The sequence below is a fragment of the Pristiophorus japonicus genome, chromosome 1, assembly GCF_044704955.1.
Source record: "Pristiophorus japonicus isolate sPriJap1 chromosome 1, sPriJap1.hap1, whole genome shotgun sequence".
Taxonomy (NCBI): domain Eukaryota; kingdom Metazoa; phylum Chordata; class Chondrichthyes; family Pristiophoridae; genus Pristiophorus; species Pristiophorus japonicus.
Window position 1 is genome coordinate 222,174,507 of NC_091977.1, and position 20,619 is coordinate 222,195,125.

The 20,619-nt window shown below is 46.4% G+C and overlaps 1 protein-coding gene across 2 annotated transcripts in view; it reads right to left on the minus strand.

Annotated features, from left to right (window-relative positions):
- The window catches only part of ift74 (intraflagellar transport 74), a 176,758-nt gene that overhangs the window by 98,617 nt on the left and 57,522 nt on the right, over positions 1–20,619 (minus strand). For both annotated transcript variants that reach the window (XM_070886712.1, XM_070886720.1), the window contains exon 8: positions 14,539–14,677. In XM_070886712.1, the coding sequence (XP_070742813.1) occupies positions 14,539–14,677 (139 nt within the window). The remainder of the gene's footprint in view (positions 1–14,538; positions 14,678–20,619) is intronic.

The following is a 20,619-nucleotide window of genomic DNA, read 5'->3' on the forward strand; positions in this document are numbered from 1 at the left end:
GTTACCTGACGTGATCCCCGAACGCTGTGAAATGCATCAAAAAGCTGGAAAAATGGTAAGTAGATGGTAAAATGCTGTTTAAGCACCTTTAAACACCCTCTTAACTACTTCAATTCGCTGTTATTGTCGGGTCTGTAAAGCACAGGAGCAGCTTCACTGATGCTCTAGTGGGTAGCATTTGGCGCTTTCACCGCCACGGCCCGGGTTCGATTCCTGGTCAGGGAACAATATATTTTCACTCTCCACCTTGCCATCCTCGTCTGCCGTCCGGACACGCCATGGCGCACCATCTTACCGTCCGGAGGCGGCGGGGGTCCTCGATGGAGTGCTTTCTGCGTGGGCGTCCTCCCACTATTTTTTGGAGACTTGGCCTGGAGGGTGGTGCACGGAGCAGTCCCGTACAATAAATTTTTAAGTCGGTTCACAGGCTCCCAGGCCGCCTGCAATTTCTGCGGTCTGGAAGAGTCCGTGTTCCATGTTTTTATGGAATGTGCGAGGTTGCAGCCCCTTTTCCATTATTTAAAGGGGCTGCTTTTCAAATTCTGGTTGCACTTCAGTCCCACACTCCTGATCTTTGGGCATCCTGTGCAGAGGGGAGTGGGTAGGTCCGAGGGCTTCCTCGTAGGACTGCTCCTGGGCACGGCCAAGAATGCCATCAGCCGGTCCAGGCAGCGGGCAGTCAAGGGGGTCGTTCAGCCTGACTGCCTGCCTCTCTTCCACGGTTCCATCCGAGCCAGGGTGTCCCTGGAGATGGAGCACGTGGTGTCCACCAGTACGCTCGCGGTCTTCCGCGAGAGGTGGGCGCCGGAGGGACTGGAGTGCATCATCATCCCCGGCAACCAAATTTTAATTTGATTTTATATGTTTTAAAGTTTAATTGGTTTATTGTGCCGGGTTTTCGTGTCCCCTCCCTTTTAGCCAGGGGGCACTTGTATAATTTGTGCTTTTAGTGCCCCCCCCCAAAAAAAAACAAGGGGGCACTTGTTTGAAAGTTTTTGGAGTGTCCCCACCTTTAATCAGGAGGCACTCGATTTAATTGTTTAATTGTCTTCAACCCAAACGAGTTGTAAAGCGCAGGCAGACCCGGCACTTAGGAAACTAACACGGAGGCGGGTTCAGAGCTGAAATCCGCTCCGCTGTCAATCTAAGTATTTGACAGCGGACTCCCCTCCGAACCCACCCCGAGAGCTGGCAAAATCCAGGCCCACGTGTTACAAAGTCCTATCATCTCAAAGACCCCTTTCCTTTACAAGTCTTTGAACAATCCAAGTTCCAAACACCTTTTTTTAATGCACATACCACAAAGCAAGACCACACAGTATGTTTTTCAGCTCTTCAACTCGAGGTCTCTTTCAGCCCCCTACTTCTCCTGAACTTCCCCTTTTATGCTCACCTAACTAAGGAAAGTCTCCTCCCACTCTAGTTGCAATTATCTTTAAAGGGGAGGCTCCTAAAGGGGATCAGAGCCCTCATCAGTCTGCGGCTAACATACTGGCCATCCTGCTACAATAGCTAAATGTCCTGTCTGCTCTCTAACAATAAAACATAACCATCATTAGGTTGTCAGTGAGTGGAGCTCTGTGGATGCACAGAATTCCATTTTCCACTGCCAGAGTGTGACATGGAGCATGCAGTACATCATCATAGGCAGTCCCTTGGAATTGAGGAAGACTTGCTTCCACTCCCAAAGTGAGTTCTTTGATGACTGAACAGTCTGATATGAGAGCCACAGATCCTGTTATAGATGGGACAGACATTAGTCGAGGGAAGGGGTCAGTGGGGCTGGTTTGGTGCGCGCTCCTTCCGCTGCCAGCGCTTGGCTTCTATATGTTCTTTGCATTGAGACTCGAAGAGCTCAATGCCCTCCTGGATGTACTTTCTCCACCTTGGGTGGTCTTCGGCCAGGGTCTCCCAGGTGTCAGTGGTGATGTCGCACTTTACCAGAGAGGCTTTGAGGGTGTCCTTATAACGGTTCCGCTGTCCTCCTTTGGCTTGTTTACCATGAAGGAGCTCCGCATAAAGCATTTGCTTAGGAAGTCTCGTATCTGGCATGCGAACTATGTGGCCTGCCCAGCGAAGCTGATCGAGTGTGGTCAGTGCTTCAATACTCGGGATGTTAGCCTGGTCGAGGACACTGATGTTGGTGCGCCTATCCTCCCAGGGAATTTGCAGGATCTTGCGGAGACATCGTTGGTGATATATCTCCAGCGACTTGAGGTGCCTTCGATACATCGTCCATGCCTCAGATCCATACAGGAGGGCGGGTATTTCTACAGCCCTGTAGACCATGAGCTTGATGGTAGATTTGAGAGCCTGGTCTTCAAATACTCTTTTCCTCAGATGGCCGAAGGCTGCACTGGCGCACTGGAGGCGATGTTGAATCTCTGCATCAATGTCTGCCTTTGCTGATAAGAGGCTCCCGAGATATGGGAAATGGTCCACGTTGTCGAGGGCCACGCTGTGAATCTTGATGATTGGAGGGCAGTGCTGAGCGGCGGTGACAGGCTGGTGGAGGACCTTTGTCTTACGGATGTTAAGCGTAAGGCCCATGCTTTCATATGCCTCAGTGAATACATTAACTATATCCTGGAGTTCAGCCTCTGAATGTGCGTAGACGCAGGCATCGTCCACATACTGCAGTTCAACAACAGAGATTGTGGTGATCTTGGACCTGGCCTCGAGGCGGCGTAGGTTAAACAGTCTCCCACTGGTTCTGTAGTTTAGTTCCACTCCAGTGGGGAGCTTGTTGATTGTGAGGTGGAGCATGGCGACGAGGAAGATTGAGAAGAGGGTTGGAGCGATGACGCAGCCCTGTTTGACCCTGGTCCGGACGTGGATTGGGTCTGTAATGGATCCGTTGGTAAGGATCACGGCCTACATGTCATCGTGAAGCAGACGAAGGATGTTGACAAACTTTTGAGGGCATCCGAAACGGAGGAGGACACTCCATAGACCCTCACGGTTGACAGTGTCAAAGGCCTTTATAAGATCGAAAAAGGCCATGTATAAGGGCTGGCGCAGTTCCCTGCATTTTTCCTGCAATTGTCGCGCTGCAAAGATCATGTCTGTTGTGCCCCCTAGGGGACGAAATCCGCATTGTGATACCGGGAGGAGCTCCTCGGCCACAGGGAGAAGACGATTGAGGAGAACTCTAGCGACAACTTTCCCAGTGGCTGATAGCAGGGAGATTCCGCTGTAGTTGCCGCAGTCGGACTTGTCCCCTTTTAAAAAAATGGTCACAATCCATACATCTCTGAGATCTCCCGGCATGCTCTCTTCCCTCCAGATGAGAGATGAGGTCATGTATCCACGCCAACAGCGCCTCTCCGCCATACTTTAGCGCCTAAGCAGGGATTCCATCCGCACCCATAGCCTTGTTATTCTTGAGCTGTTTGATGGCTTTGCCTACCCTGTGCATAGTTGGAGTTTCACTGAGTTGGTGGCGGGTCGCGTGCTGCGGGATGGAGTCAAGAACACTCGAGTCAAAGGCAGAGTCTCGATTGAGGAGATCTTCAAAGTGTTCCTTCCATCGGGCCCTGACAGCCTCAGTGTTCTTGATGAGTGTTTCGCCGTTCTTGGCCAGGAGTGGGGTGGGGCCTTGGGAGTTTGGACTGTAGGTGGCCTTGACTGCAGCGAAGAATCCTCGCATATCGTGGCTGTCGGCCAGTTGTTGTATCTCCTGTGCTTTCTCCATCCATCACCTGTTCTTTAGGTCCCGGGTTTTTTGTTGGACCTGAGCCTTAAGCCGTTTGTAATGTTGTTTTGCAACTCCCGAGTTGGGTTGTTGCTTGAGGCTCAGAAATGCTTTGCGCTTGCGATCTATTAGTTCTTCGATCTCCTGATCATTTTCATCAAACCTGTCCTGATGTTTCCTGGCAGTACAAGAACAATGGTGGACCTACATGGCTCAAAACAGGTATCAGTCTTAAAATGGTGCCTGTAATATAATTACAACCTTACATTATGCTTGTGTGAAGGCCTAAGATGTTATGTGCAATTGTGACCGCATGCAGTAGCCATTTACTCAAAATATTGTGACATTGCAATTTTCCCTCAAATCTATTGTATAATACAACTAACTTATTGTTTATTCCTGCTGAAATTTCAATTTTCAGACGCTGGATTCTATGTTTTTTTTTTAAATGATTCTTTCCTGGGATGTGGGCATCACTGGCAAGGCCAGCATTTATTGCCCATCCCTAATTGCCCTTGGGAAGGTGGTCTGCCACCACCTTGACAACTGAGTGGCTTGCTTGACCATTTCAGAGGGCAGCTAAAAGTCAACCACATTGCTGTGGGTCTGGAGTCACATATAGGCCAGACCAGGTAAGGAGGGCAGTTTTCCTTCCTTAAAGGACATTAGTGAACCAGATGGTTTTTTACGACAATCATGGTTTCGCAGTCACTATTACTGATACTTGTTTTATTATTAACTGAATTTAAATTCCCCAACTGCCATGGTGGGATTTGAATTCACATCTCTGGATCATTCGTCACGGTTTCTGGATTACTAGTCCAGTAACATAACCACTATGCTACTGTACCCTCACATGCATTAGCCATTTACTCAAAGCATATTATGACATTGCAATTTCCCCTCAAATCTAGTGTATAATAATACAAACTTATTGTTTATTCCTGCTGAAATTTCAATTTTCAGATGCTGTTAAAACATAAAGCGTGAAACAGTTTCAGCACCTAGCTAAACAGGAAAGGGTTATTACAAACGAAACAGGAAAACATTATTGAAACTCCATCCTGTCCAGCCTGGCCAGACATCCCTTCGGAGCGTAGTAATCAGGAGCCAAGAAACAGTTTTCTGCCTTTTTGACCAAAACAGACAATGATATTAGAAATATGTGGACTCAAGTGAATGCAAATAATGAAGCCTTTTCAGTTACATTGGCACATGGTATCCTTCAGGTCAGCCTTGACTATGATCAGTTAGAAATGCAAGAAAATGGCGTAGTAAGTAAAATTCTCCATAAAATAAATTGAGTAGCAACACCAATGAAGTCTGCTCCTCTCTGGATTACCTACCATGGAAAATGGTTAAAGGAATTCTTCGAGGCCACAGTTTCCTTTAACACCCTTCCTCAGAAATCTATTGCACAGATTTTACAGGATTCTACTGCAATATACTTCTTGTACATATTTTGTGGCCGCCAGTGAAGGTGACCTAACCCCAGAAAGCTCTCTAATGCTTAAATTCATAACTGTACCCATGGGAGAAAGGAATGAAAGGGACTCAGAAAATAGAGCAGGGAGTGGATTACAGTCTGTGACAGAATAAAAGGGGGATTTTGGGATCCAGAACACAGTATTTTACTTTGACAATGGCAGGTGAGGGAACAAAAGATGGCAGAATAACATTTTAAAAATGAGTTGTAAAATTATAATAAAATTCAAAACGTAGGGCTCAATTTTCCCCAAGTTTTTCTAGGCCAGAAATGTGCCAGAAATATTTTGCAAAAGTTTCCCCGATGCATAATTCGAATTTGGCGCCGCGCAGTGTGTCCTGTCGCCTTGGGTGGTGGAGCCTGCTGTCTGCACCAAAAAACGATGCCACACCTTCTGCGCATGCACGGGAAATAAAAGTTACATTTTTGATGTCATTCCAATGGACATGCATGCCCAGTGCAGCTCGGATTTGGCAAACGGCCATTTTTAACATAGAAACATAGAAAATAGGGACAGGAGTAGGCCATTCGGCCCTTCGAGCCTGCACCACCATTCAATATGATCATGGCTGATCATGCAACTTTAGTATCCCATTCTTGCTTTCTCTCCATACCCTTTGATCCCTTTAGCTGCAAGGGCCACATCTAACTTCCTCTTGAATATATCGAGCAAACTATCCTCAACAACTTTCATTGGTAGAGAATTCCACAGGTTCCCAATTCTCTGAGTGAAGAAGTTTCTCCTCATCTCGGTCCTAAATGGCTTACCCCCTATCCTTAGACTGTGATCCCTGATTCTGGACTTCCCCAACATCAGGAAAATTTTTCCTGCATCTAACCTGTTCAATCTCGTCAGAATTGTATATGTTTCTATGATATCCCCTCTCATTCTTCTAAATTGCAGTGAATATAAGCCTAGTCGATCCAGTCTTTCTTCATATGTCAGTCCTGCCATCCGGGAATCAGTCTGGTGAACCTTTGCTGCATTCCCTCAATAGCAAGAATGTCCTTCCTCAGATTAGGAGACCCAAACTGTACACGCTATTCAAGGTGTGGCCTCACCAAGGCCCTGTACAACTGCAGTAAGATCTCCCTGCTCCTATAGTCAAATCCTCTCGCTATGAAGGCCAACATAGAAACATAGAAAATAGGTGCAGGAGCAGGCCATTCAGCCCTTCTAGCCTGCACCGCCATTCAATGAGTTCATGGCTGAACATGAAACTTCAGTACCCCCTTCCTGCTTTCTCGCCATAACCCTTGATCCCCCGAGTAGTAAGGACTTCATCTAACTCCCTTTTGAATATATTTAGTGAATTGGCCTCAACTACTTTCTGTGGTAGAGAATTCCACAGGTTCACCACTCTCTGGGTGAAGAAGTTTCTCCTCATCTCGGTCCTAAATGGCTTACCCCTTATCCTCAGACTGTGACCCCTGGTTCTGGACTTCCCCAACATTGGGAACATTCTTCCTGCATCTAACATGCCATTTGCCTTCTTCACTGCCTGCTGTACCTGCATGCCAACCTTCAATGACTGATGTACCATGACACCCAGGTCTCTTTGCACCTCACCATTCAGATAATATTCTGCCTTCCTATTTTTGCCACCAAAGTGGATAACCTCACATTTATCCACATTATACTGCATCTGCCATGCATTTGTCCACTCACCTGACCTGTCCCAAGTCACCCTGCAGCCTCCAAGCATCCTCCTCACAACTCACCCTGCCACCCAGCTTAGTGTCATCTGCAAACTTGGAGATATGACATTCAATTTCTTCGTCTAAATCATTAACGTATATTGTAAATAGCTGGGGTTCCAGCACTGAACCTTGCGGTACCCCACTAGTCACTGCCTGCCATTCTGAAAAGGACCTGTTTATTCCTACTCTTTGCTTCCTGTCTGCCAACCACTTCTCTATCCACATCAATACATTACCCCAATACCATGTGCTTTAATTTTGCACACTAATCTCTTGTGTGCGACCTTGTCAAAAGCCTTTTGAAAGTTCAAATACACCACATCCACTGATTCTCCCTTGTCCACTCTAGTAGTTACATCCTCAAAAGATTCCAGAAGATTTGTCAAGCATGATTTCCCTTTTATAAATCCATGCTGACTTGGACTGATCCCGTCACTGCTTTCCAAATGCGCTGCTATTACATCTTTAATAATTGTTTCCAACATTTACCCCGCTACCGATGTCAGGCTAACCGGTCTATAATTCAGTTTTCTCTCTCCCTCCTTTTTTAAAAAGTGGGGTTACATTAGCTTCCCTCCAATCCATAGGAACTGATCCAGAGTCTATAGAATGTTGGAAAATTACCACCAATGCATCCACTATTTTCTACTTCCTTAAGTTCTCTGGGATACAGGCTATCAGGCCCTGGGGATATATCGGCCTTTAATCCCATTAATTTCCCGAACACAATTTCCTGACTAATAAGGATTTCCTTCAGTTCCTCCTTCTCGCTAGACCCTCGGTCCCCTAGTATTTCCGGAAGGCTATTTGTGTCTTCCTTAGTGAAAACAGAACCAAAGTATTTGTTCAATTGGTCTGCCATTACTTTGTTCCCTATTATAAATACACCTGATTCTGACTGCAAGGGACCTACATTTGTCTTCACTAATCTTTTTCTCTTCACATATGTATAGAAGCTTTTGCAGTCAGTTTTTATGTTCCCCGCAAGCTTCCTCTCATACTCTATTTCCCCCCTCCTAATTAAACCCTTTGTCCTCCTCTGTTGAATTCTAAATTTCTCCCAGTCCTCAGATTTGTGCTTTTTTCTGGCCAATTTATATGCCTCTTCCTTGGATTTAACACTATCCCTAATTTCCCTTGTTAGCCATGGTTGAGCCACCTTCCCCGTTTTGTTTTTACTCCAGACAGGGATGTACAATTATTGAAGTTCATCCATGTGATCTTTAAATGTCTGCCATTACCTATCCATTGTCAACCCTTTAAGTATCATTCGTCTGTCTATCCTAGCCAATTCACGTCTCATACCATCGAAGTTACCTTTCCTTAAGTTCAGGACCCTAGTCTCTGAATTAACTGTGTCACTCTTCATCTTAATGAAGATTTCTACTATATTATGGTCACTCTTCCCCAAGGGGTCTCGCACAACAAGATTGCTCATTAATACTCTCTCGTTACACAACACCCAGTCTAGAATGGCCAGCCCTCTAGTTGGTTCCTCGACATATTGGTCTAGAAAACCATCCCTTATACATTCCAGGAAATCCTCCTCCACCGTATTGCTACCAGTTTGGTTAGCCCAATCTATATGTAGATTAAAGTCACCCATGATAACTGCTGTACCTTTATTGCACACATCCCTCATTTCCTGTTTGATGCCATCCCCAACCTCACTACTGCTGTTTGGTGGTCTGTACACAACTCCCACCAGCGTTTTCTGCCCTTTGGTGTTCCGCAGCTCTATGCATACAGATTCCACATCATCCAAGCTAATGTCCTTCCTTACTATTGCATTAATCTCCTCTTTAACCAGCAATGCTACCCCACCTCGTTTTCCTTTCTATCTATCCTTCTTGAATATTGAATACCCCTGGATGTTGAGTTCCCAGCCTTGGTCGCCCTGGAGCCATGTCTCCGTAATCCCAATTAAATCATATCCGTTATCAGCTATCTGCGCAGTTAATTCATCCACCTAATTACGAATGTTCCTCGCATTGAAACAAAGAGCCTTCAGGGTGTTTTTTTTTTTTTTTAAACACCCTTTGTCCTTTTTTGAATTATGTTGTAATGTGGCCCTTTTTGATTTTTGCCTTTGATTTCTCTGACCTCCACTTTTCCTTATCTCCTTTCTACCTTTTGCTTCTTCCCCCATTTTACTTCCCTCCGTCTCCCTGCCTAGATTCCCATCCCCCTGCCATATTAGTTTAACCCCCCCCCCCGCCAACAGCACTAGCAAACACTCCCCCTTGGACATCGGTTCCGGTCCTGCCCAGGTGCAGACCGTCTGGTTTGTACTGGTCCCACCTCCCCCAGAACCGGTTCTAATGTCCAAGGAATTTAAATCCCTCCCTCTTGCACCATTCCTCAAGCCACGTATTAATCTTAATTATCCTGCTATTTCTATTCTGACTAGCACGTGGCACAGGTAGCAATCCTGAGATTACTACCTTTGAGGTCCTACTTTTTAATTTAACTCCTAGCTCCCTAAATTCAGCTTGTAGGACCTCATCCCGTTTTTTTACCTATATCGGTGGTACCTATATGCACCACGGCAACTGGCTGTTCACCCTCCCCCTCGAGAATGCCCTGCAGCCGCTCTGAGACATCCTTGACCCTTGCACCAGGGAGGCAATATACTATCCTGGAGTCTCGATTGCGGCCGCAGAAACGCCTATCTATTCCCCTTACAATAGAATCCCCTACCACTATAGCTCTCCCACTCTTTTTCCTACCCTCCTGTGCAGCAGAGCCACCCATGGTGCGATGAACTTGGCTGCTGCTGCCTTCCCCTGATGAGTCATCTCCCCCAACAGTACCCAAAACGGTATATCTGTTTTGGAGAGAGATGACTGCAGGGGACCCCTGCACTATCTTCCTTCCACTGCTCTGCCTGATGGTCACCCATTCCCTATCTGCCTAGATAACCTTTACCTGCGGTGTGACCAAATCACTAAACGTGCTATTCATGACATCCTCAGCATCACGGATGCTCCAGAGTGAATCCATGCGCAGCTCCAGTGCCGCAATGCGGTCTGTCTGACTTCCCACATAGCACAGGAGGTGCATGACACGGGTCTGGGCTCTCCTGCCATGACTTAACCCTTAAATTAACTTAATTTGGCATCAATTCCAAAGGTTACCTTCTGATAAGAAAAGAAAAAGAAAAAGATTAAATACTCACCAATCCACCAGCCAATCACTTACCCGCTTGGCTGTGACGTCACCCTTCGATTTCTTTTTACTTCTTTGTTTACCTTCTGCCCCTGCACCAGCTGGCTCCTCCGATTGCTGGGCCCCTTTTATGGGCCTCACTGCTCCCGACCTCCGCCGCTCCTCCGACTGCTGGGCCCCTTTTATGGGCCTCGCTGCTTCCGACCTGCTCCGTTCCGACTTCCGCCGCCCCTCTGACTACTGGGCCCCTTTTATGGGCCTCGCTATTCCCGACCTGCTCCGCCCCGACCTCCACCGCTCCTCCAAAAGAGCCAGTTGTGCGTGTCACAAGTGCTGCGTGAGAGCATTGGAAAAATCACAGCTGCAGCAGTACAAGATGCAACGCAATGCAAGGACCAAGAATTTCTTACAGGAAGAGGTGGAGGCAATAGTTACTGTGATTGAGAACAGATGGCAGGAGCTGGACACAAAAGAAATGAAGAAACGCTGGAACCAAGTTGTAGAAGATTACTGCGCAGTATGAATACCATGAGATCTGGAGGCCAATGTAAAAAGAAATGGCGGGTCCTTGTAGTTAGTGCAAGTAATATTTTCATTTATTCAATGCAATTGTAAATGTGACCAGCTGTATATGTCCCATCAAGCAGAAAGACACCCTCTCTAAAAAGTTGCATTTTTATCTTTGCAGAGGAAGGTGGCACATAATAAAAGGGAAGGAACTCAAACAGGAGAAGGCCCGGCAAATCTGCACCCACTGACACCCTTGGAAGAGAGGGCCGCTGCTTTGATGGGTCCTGCCTGGAAAAAAGCAATCAGTACTGCACAAGCTGGGCCCATGCTCGAGGGAGAGGGTAAGTCCTGCAAATTCATTGTGGCCCTTCAAATCAACCTGCTACCTGGCCTGTGATGTGTGAGCCTACTCATGCCACCCATCGTGCCCCCTCCTCTGCTGCTAACCATTTGACGGTTCTGTTATATTTTGCAGAACTTGAGGCCAACCCGGATGATGCAGGAGAAGATTCTGATGCGGACGAGCCTGAAGAGGAGAATATCTTCCAATCCATCCATGGGGGTGAGAGGGAGGAGATGGAGCTAGATGAAGCTCCCACTGTTGTACTGACTTTGGGGGAGGTGCCGCTCATGGAGGTGACAGCCCCTTCCGTGACTAGTGGTTTGAGTGCTGGTGAGGCATTCCATGGTTTCACACCTTCCGAGGTTACGGGTCCCAGTGGTGTGGTGCAGCGAGGCACACGCAGGGCCCCACCGTCCTAGGCTGCGGGTCCCAGAGTTGGGGTGCGAGCCACATCCATGGGGAGGAGGGGGAAGGAGAGCTCGACTATGCTCTCCTGAGGCGCGAGATCTAACAGATGTGGTTTAGATTATGTCATTGAGTGTGGAGAGCATTGACCTTACTCGATCACTCCTGGACGCCAGCGGGGTGAGCGATGAGGTAGCGGGACTGTCGGGAGAAGTAACAACACTCTCACGAGAAATGGGAACGATATCTAGGACCATCAGTGAGGGAATAGTGGCCATGAGGGAAGGAATGTCAGAGGTACTGCAAACCACGTCACTGACCAGGAGGGAGGGAATGTTGCAGGTCGTTGAGACATTGTCAGGGCACAAGGGACGGCATGTTGGAGTTAGCTGCTGCATCAAGGGAACACGCCCAGACCTCGCATCCATTGACAAAATCAACTGTCACTCCCACTCCAATCCCCACACCAATCTCTGAAGAGCCCAAAGCCGGGCCCTCCAATTTGCCACCTGGACCCTCCAACATGCCGCCTGACGCCCCCCCACCCTCAAGAAGTGCGCAGTACCCGAGATGTTAGAAAGAATAAGCTTGGTATCAAGCCCAGAAACACTGTGCCACCGCCTGCGGGCAGGGATGGTGGAGTGTCCAAGACCAAGCTCAGCAGGCGGTGTTACAATAAGGGGGATGAGAGATGGGTGCAGCCTTACTTTGCTGCTGCTGTTGTTATTATTATTGTTACTGATGTAACTGTTCTCAAATTGAAAGTTTTTTGTAAGTTATGTAAATTTACAAGTTTATAAGTGATCTTAAAGAGTGATCTTAAAGTAAAGTTTGATACAAGAATAATTTTATTAAAGTTAAGTTATTGTAAACTTTTGAATAAAATATATTTTACATTAAAACTGAATCATGTTCCATTAACACAACACAACATTACAGAACAGCTCCAAACAGTAAACATGTCCATGTGGAAGGCATTGTCAGTATTATCCCCATACTTAAATTTAACCTTTGAAAGAAGCAGGCAGCACAGGTTTGCAGTTGTGTCTCTCCAGGTCTGTATGGATGGACCACACCCAAAGGTATTGTGACTTCTCCTTTCCCCCTCCGCCCCCTCGAGTGTTGTGACTTCTCTTTCTTTCCCACCCCCTCCCCGAGCTCCAAGCCTTCCAATCGGCATCTCTCTCTCCTCCCCCCAGCCTTTACTAATTGTAGTCTTGTGACTTTTTTCTCTCCTTTCCTACGCTCGAAGCCTTGCGATCGGCACCTCGCTCTCTCTCTCTTCTCCCCACCACCACCCCCACCCCGCCTTGTTTCGTAGCCGAACCCTGAGCCGCTGTGTCCGGGCACTGGGCCTATTCTGCCAGTCAAACCCTGCTTCAAGACATTCGTTTGAGTGAGTAAAAAAGAGAGAACTTCTGAAATCCAACAAATTTACACTTCTACATTGACAGATAAAAAAAAAGTTGAACTTTATTATTGATTTTGACAGTGCTCTCGACTCCCTCCAAAATCTTCGATTTAAAAACAATGACATCTTTCAGCGCAGATTTGTGAATGTGCGCTGGTTTTCTTAACTTACCGGAAGGTTTTTCGGGAGTGTCCAGATACGCCGACCTAAGAGAAATAAATGTTGGCCAAACTGCGAACAATTGAAAAAAATGGCACAGACATGACGTCAAAAAAACTGGCCTAGAAAAATCATAACTAAGTCAGGGGGAAACTTGGAAAAAAATAAATAACCAGAAAAAAAAGGCGCGTGCCAAAAAAACGGCGCAAACGACCGGGGAAAATTGAACCCGTAGGCCTTCTGGGTTCTTCATGCTGCATACATTGCAACTGATACTGTGCATAAAAGGAAAATCGGAGAAAGTTTGTAAGGAGTTTGTAAGCCAGAAAGGATCTGCAAAAGCATGAATTAAGGCGTGTGCAAAACTAGCCAAAGTGCAAGAGCACTGTTATGTTCATATTTGTGTAAATTTGTCAGAATCTATCCCCACTGTATATTCACAGTAAAGGGACAATTATTAGAGGCCAACATTGAAGCAGAAGAGTGTTAGAACATTTAGAGTATGAATTTCTGAGTCTGCAAAGTTACAATGGCCCTGAAATTCGGCCGAACACCTCCGACCGTAGAATTCTTACGATATTACCTGGTGGTCCCGGAGGCGCCTGGGATTCCAGTAGGGAGGCCTTCTCTTCCAGTGCTGCAGAACGCACTCCTGTCCTCGAGGTTCCAACGCGAAAGGTGCAATCAGGTAAAGTATTCTCATTAATAGCAACGAGAACTCCGTATCTACGAGTTCTCATTGCTATTAATGAGAAAAAAACACAAACACTAAACACTGTAATAAAAAAAATAAAAAACACACCTCACATACTTAGAATTAATTGAAATTAAAGTTAATAAATGTTTGAGAAAAAAATATATACTTTTCCAATTTAAAAAAAAGTTTTGTAATTAGGGTTTAAAATAAACTTACCTTAGTGGGTAGGGTTTTTAACAGGAAAATGTGGTATAAAATTTTATTTTTTTATATGTTTTTTATGTTTTAAAACTCTTAATGCTGGTAAAAGTACTCTATGCGCCTGCTTTTACCAGGTGCAAGAGTTTTAAGGACATTTGTTGGGCACGAGATGGGCAAATACCGCAATCTTGCTCATGCGAATGTACTTGCTGCCGAGATGCGTGCGATCTGTCAAGCCAGAGCTTAACAGATCGGAAATGCTGGTTTTCAGCGCATGCGCATTGCGTGCCAAAAAACAGCTTTTGCAATGTCTCCCCGGGTCCGTACGCACTCCGTATGGACCCGTGGAAGCTGGAATTTCAGGGCCATTATCTCGAAGAATGTAATAAGTGAACATCTATGGCTGCATTTTATTAGAACTATAGTCTCACTCTGCTTTGCTTTCTTAGTGTTGGTGCAAAGTGATCCTACAACTGTAATGTAAATATAGTGCAAGAGTCTCAGTGATATTCTGTACCAGTCAGAATTGTGTAGAGAAGGGCCGAAATTGCCCCGCGGCTCATCCGGGGCTCAGCCTGCCGGCAGCGCTAACGGGGTGCAAAAAAGGGGCAATTTCGGCCCCTAGAGTGTCTCCCAGAAATCTCACTGATGAAATGCGTTCTCCATGTTATTTTAATCTTGGTCAAAACTTTCACATTTTCTCTGGTGAATGTATTTTGAACTTATGGTCACCATTTCCTTCAAAAAATAGTCAGTCACTCACCTGTAATAGATGCTCATTAATTACTTTCATTTTCATGTATTTGGCTTGCTTCTCTTCTGCCATGTTTTTGATGATGGTATCTGCTGCTTGTTTCTCTCGCTCAATTTCTTCATCGATAATTCGAATGAGGTCTTCTTTCCTTTAAGTGAGAAAAGTTCACAAAGTTTAAAATTTCAGAATATTTTAAAGCAACAAACTTAAAAGGAACTTCTTGGGCTGGATTTTCGGCTTTTTGTGTTTTCGTCCATTTCCGGGCGCAATTTGCAGTGGAGCCAAAAATTTAGCACCAGGTTAACGTTAGTGCCAGAACGAGGATCTTTTGGCAAATGAAAGATCACGAGGAGCGTTAGCGTTAACTCTGGCGTTGCACCACAGACTTTGTGCGCCAGAGCCGAAAGTTCCGGCACTGAAAAAAATTGGCCATTCTGCACGTGTGCAATTTTTTTCCCCCTTCCCACGCTTCTGGTCTGATCTCCAGGATAAGGGGTAAGCCATTTAGGACCGAGATGAGGAGAAACTTCTTCACCCAGAGAGTGGTGAACCTGTGGAATTCTCTACCACAGAAAGTAGTTGAGGCCAATTCACTAAATATATTCAAAAGGGAGTTAGATGAAGTCCTTACTACTCGGGGGATCAAGGGGTATGGCGAGAAAGCAGGAAGGGGGTACTGAAGTTGCATGTTCAGCCATGAACTCATTAAATGGTGGTGCAGGCTAGAAGGGCTGAATGGCCTACTCCTGCACCTATTTTCTATGTTTCTATGTTTCTATGTTTCCAGTCGCAAACGCTAATACAGGATGCAGCCGCGCGCATGCGCAGTATAACTAGAATCAGCCATTTAACATTTGGATTTTGATTATGGAGGACGACGATTCCAGACAGCGTGCCAGGCGATTCAACCACGAGGCTAATGAAGCTCTAGTGGGGGCTGTGGAAAGAAGATGGTGGGAGTTGCATCTTCGGGGTGGATCTAGACCACTGCCATCATATTTAAAAGAATTTGGAGGGAAATCGTTGAGGAGGTCTCTGCCTCACATTGTGGTCAGGACTGGCACACGATGCCGAAAGAAGTTTAATGATCTGCCAAGGGTCGTCAGAGTACAATTTTAATTCATGCACTCCTTCATTACTTCAATTATAAATCTGACACACTATTTGTTCTCATGCTGTTGGTGCCACTCAGCACTCTATGGGTTGCCTCCTAAAATGCATGACACATAGGTGGACTTAGTTTGGCACCTTATTTGCCATGAATTATTATTACACATTATTATGATTGCTTTCTGAGATGTCATAAGATGGCCCCGCACTTCGTTGTCCTCCTGATGAACCACGTGCAACTTCCAAGGCCATTACACAGAGGACTGTATTACATTCAGACAGAATGACGTAAGTGCTTTGGTGGCTATCTGTGCCACAAGAGCAGATGGACCCTCTTGTAACCATTCCCATTTTCATCTTTCAGGCAAAGAAGTCTCATAATCGCTGTAAGCAGGTGTGGACAGGTCCTGCCACAGATCCTGCCACTTACTGACACTGAGGACAGAGTGGCAGGCATCATCGGCATCACAGGTCGGGCAGCTACCTCTGGGTGGGGAAGGGGGGGAGGGGGTTGACCCCCTTTCGGATACTGAGGGTAAGTCCTGCACACTCCCTGGGATAATTGGGGCAATGTCCTGCAGTGTCTTTGGACTATGGTTGGGGCAATGTCATGCAGTGTTTCTGGACTAGGTTGGGGCAAAATCCTGTAGTGTCTCTGGACTAGATATAATGGAGTAGCGACGGTCCTTCAAATGAGCCTATGCTATGCGACCTTCCTCATGTCACCCTGCCCTCCCCGATGCTAACCACTCATCTGTTTCTTTCTATTTCCAGATGACCAGCTACAGGCGCAGCAACCCTCAAGGGACCACTCCACATCAGGCCATTGTCTGGAGGAGGTGGATACCGATGAGCCGACTCTGGCACAGCATTCGGCGCAGCATCAATCCACCACTGTTCCACCATCGGCACTCAGCTCCTCTGAGGACGATGTGACGTTTTCGGGGTTCGACGAAGAGGCTCCTAGGACCAGGGGCGTGCAGCAACGCAGTGCTGGGGTTGAATCCCACACGCCATCTCTCCGGAGGGCGAGTCGGCAAAGTTGGTCTGCTGATAGACAGGCAGACGTGGAACTGGACATGGTGGGAATGTCCAGGAAGAGCATCCAGGTCAGCCATCAGCTCCTTGCTGTCTTGCGTAGGATTCCTGCTAGCATCGACAGTCTGAAAGCGACCATTACAGAGGTAGGGTCGCAGATTGTCAGTGCGAGCTGTGATACCAGTGAGGCCATACTTGTCAATACGAGGCTGGTGGCCTCCAGCTGTGACAATGGAGTCCCGGAGAGTGTGGCATGATCCCTTGCAGAATATGGCGCATCACAGGCACAAACTCTGCTTCAGCTTGGGCAGGTGATGCAGTCCATGCCTGCCGTCATACTCTCTGCATTCCCCACTGTCACACCCAAACCACCTATGACTGGCGACGCGATAAAGAGGCTAGCCAGTCAGAAGCTGGGCCTTCCATGCCATGAGCTGCTCCAGTGTGTCCCCAGACGGCGTCTCCATTGTCTATCCCCCCAACACAGCAGCGCGCTGGCAGCCTTGCTGCATGCCATTTTGGTGCTACTTTGGATAGGGGCAGCAGGCAAAGGAAAGGGGGAAGGGGAAGGGGAGCAAAAGACGGTGGAAAAAAATAGTTGGGCAGGATATGATGTTGCTGCATTATGTTGTTGATGCTGGATACATTGTATGTTTTATGTTACAGTATTATGTTACAGATTATGTTAAAGTATCACACTGGATTATGTTGTTTGTTGATAATGTTGTTGAATCATCATACTGCAGGATTCATTTTATTTGTTTAAGTCTCATAATAAGGGTTACAAAGTTTACAATGTTAAATACATTTTTTTTGTTCACTGTAACCATTTCTGTGTAGTGTCTCATTTGCAGATTAAGAGGGGGAATAGTCAACATGGTGGGATAGAGTAGCCAGGCAACACTCAAACCTGCCGTTCACTCTTCAAGCAAAGCGTTCAATTATGAGCTGCCGACGCAAGGCTTCTGCAGTGGCGAAATCTCCATGATGCTTCACCTGTGGTTGTGGTAGCATGGGTTCGTCATCAGGCTTCTCTTCATCGTCTTCTTTCTCCTCCTCCCCACCCCCACCTTTCTCCTGAAGTGGTCCTGCAATCCCCAGTGGCAAATCCTGTCCCCTCATGAAGGCTAAGTTGTGCAGCATGCAGCACACCACAATGAACTCAGAGACCTTCTGAGGGGAGTATTGCAGGCAGCCTCCAGAATGGTCCAGGCATCAGAAGTGCTGCTTGAGCACACCAATTGTCTGTTTGACGACGATGCGTGTGGCTGCATGGCTCTCATTATAGCGATGCTCGACTTCTGTCTGAGGGTTCCACAGGAGAGTCATGAGCCAGGTGACGAGACCATAACCTTTGTCCCCAAGCATCTAGCTCTAACCTTGCGGCTGACGCTGGAACATGCGTGAGACACTGCTCTCACGCAAGATGAAAGCATCATGAACGCCCCCTGGATAGTGGGCATTGACAGCTTTGATGCGCATGAGTATGGTCGCAGACGATCTGTATGTTCATGGAGTGGAAGCCCTTTCGGATTCGAAAAACCTCTACATTCTGTAAAGTCCTCGCAGGGCGATGTGCGTACAGTCAAGGGCACCTTGAATCTTGGGGAAGCCAACAAATCGTCCAAAACCTATAGCCCTCACATTTTGGGTCTCCCTGGTCATTGCGAAGTTTATTAAATCCATTCTGCATGCATACAGTGCATAAGTCACCTGGCGAATGCGGCAATGTGTAGCGTGCTGCGAAATGGAGCCTATGTCCCCCGCTAATGCCTGAAAAGAGCCGGAGGCATAGAAGGCAAGTGCCACAGTCACCTTCACCTCGATGGGCAGTGCAGTCCTGCTGCCGCTGGTAGGCTGTAGGTCTGTCTGTCTATGAGCTGACATATCTCTGTGACCACCTCTTTTTGGAAGTGTAGCCTTCTAACGCACTATGCCGCAGTCTCAGGTATGAGCGCTGTTCCCTGTAAACTCGTGGGGGGTAAGGCCTGCTCCCCATATGTCTGCAACCTCTTCAATTACGTTGCAAATGATCAACAATAAGCCTTCTTCCAGCTTGAAGCCGTATGAATATAGCATCCAGGATTATTGGCTCTCGACTTAGCATGGCCCCCAATTTTTAAAATGTCCTTTATAAAACAAACTAGAAACTCACATAAACTTCACAATCAAATGAATGCAGTAACGCAGCGTTCTTCTCCCAATCCTTTTAATCACGCACAGCTGCGACTTTCTCCTCCGCCTTCAACATGACGCTGTTAGTGCCTGGTGCACCCTGGGTCCGTCTGTTTTTTCTGGGCGGGTTCTCGGGTGGATGTTAAATCGGGCGAAATGCTCAAAAGTTCCGCCCAGGGCTGATGCATGATGATTTATGTCATCCAAACGGTCAAAACAGCGGCGGGGCTGTAAGTTTTAGCGCCGCCGCAAAACCATTGATGAAAGTTCCGCCCAGGCGCAAAATCTTGTGCGCCTCATTTCACGCCCCCAAAAAATAATTTTTACGCCCCGCCAAGGCGCTAAACGGGGCGCAAATCAGCCGAAAGTCCAGCCCCTTGACTTTATTATTCAAATGGTCACCAGGTTGGAAAAATAAAATAACAAAAATTGCACTCCTTTGTAGATTTTATTTGGGTTTTAAAATATATTTCCATTTCTTTCATATTGTGAAAATGAGATAGTCATGTTTGTGGATATCTACAACTATGCAGATAATGCTATTTTTAGTTAACCCCGAGCACATGTGCCAACAAAAGAGGGATCTCTTCCCAGTCTATCTACTTCTCTCTTTCAAATTACCCACTTGACGGGCAAACTTTCTCTTATTTCTGGCACTGATTTTCAGCACACATCCCTGTTTGGGGTTGTGTCTGTGCCGGGGGTTATGACCGGGCCGTGTTAATGACTTGGTCCACTCATACTTTGGATGTATTGCGCCAGTCCAGCACCCGCAGAAAACTGGCACAGGTTTCCTCTACTCTGCATCAATGATACAACTTACTACAATCCACATCATAGGATTACATAGGATACACGGCATAGAAACAGGCCATTCAGCCCAACTAGTCCATGCCGACGTTTATGCTCCACGCGAGCATTTTCCTGTCTTTCCTCATCTAAATCTATCAGCATAACCCTCTGTTCCCTTCTCCCTCATATGCTTGTCTAGCCTCCCCTTAAATGCATCTATACTATTCGCTTCAACCACTCCCTGTGGTAGCGAGTTCCACATTCTCACCAGTCTTTGGGTGAAGAAGTTTCTTCTGAATTCCCTATTGGATTCCTTGGTGACTATCTTATATTGATGGCCTCTAGATTTGCTCTTCCCCACAAGTGGAAACATTCTTTCTGTATCCACTCTATCAAAATCTTTCTAGAGAAAGGAGACCCAGCCTGTTCATCCTTTCCTGATATATATACTCTCTCATATCTGGTATCATCCTTGTAAATCTTCTCTGCACCTCTAATGCCTCTATATTATTTTTATAATATGGCAACCAGAACTGTACGCAGTAAGTGTGGTCTAACCAAAGTTCGATACAGGTTTAGCATAACTTCCCTACTTTTCAATTCTATACCTCTAGAAATAAATTCTAGTGCTTGCTTTGCTTTAATATGGCCTTGCTAACCTGTGGTGCAACTCCTACCCCACCTCGACTCGCATCCTCCTAGTAATAAGTGACCTCTTTATTCTTCCTACCAAAGTGTAATACCTCACATTTATCAGTGTTGAACTTCATTTGTCAATTATATGCTTATTCTGTAGTTTATTAATGTCCTCCTGTAATTTGTTGCAGTCGTCTTCAGTATTGACTATCCCTCCCAATTTGGTGTCATCTGCAAATTTAGAAATTGTGTTTTTGATTCCAAAGTCTAAATTGTTAATATAAACCGTGAACAGCAGTGGTCTCAGCACTGATCCTTGTAGAACACCACTACCCACTT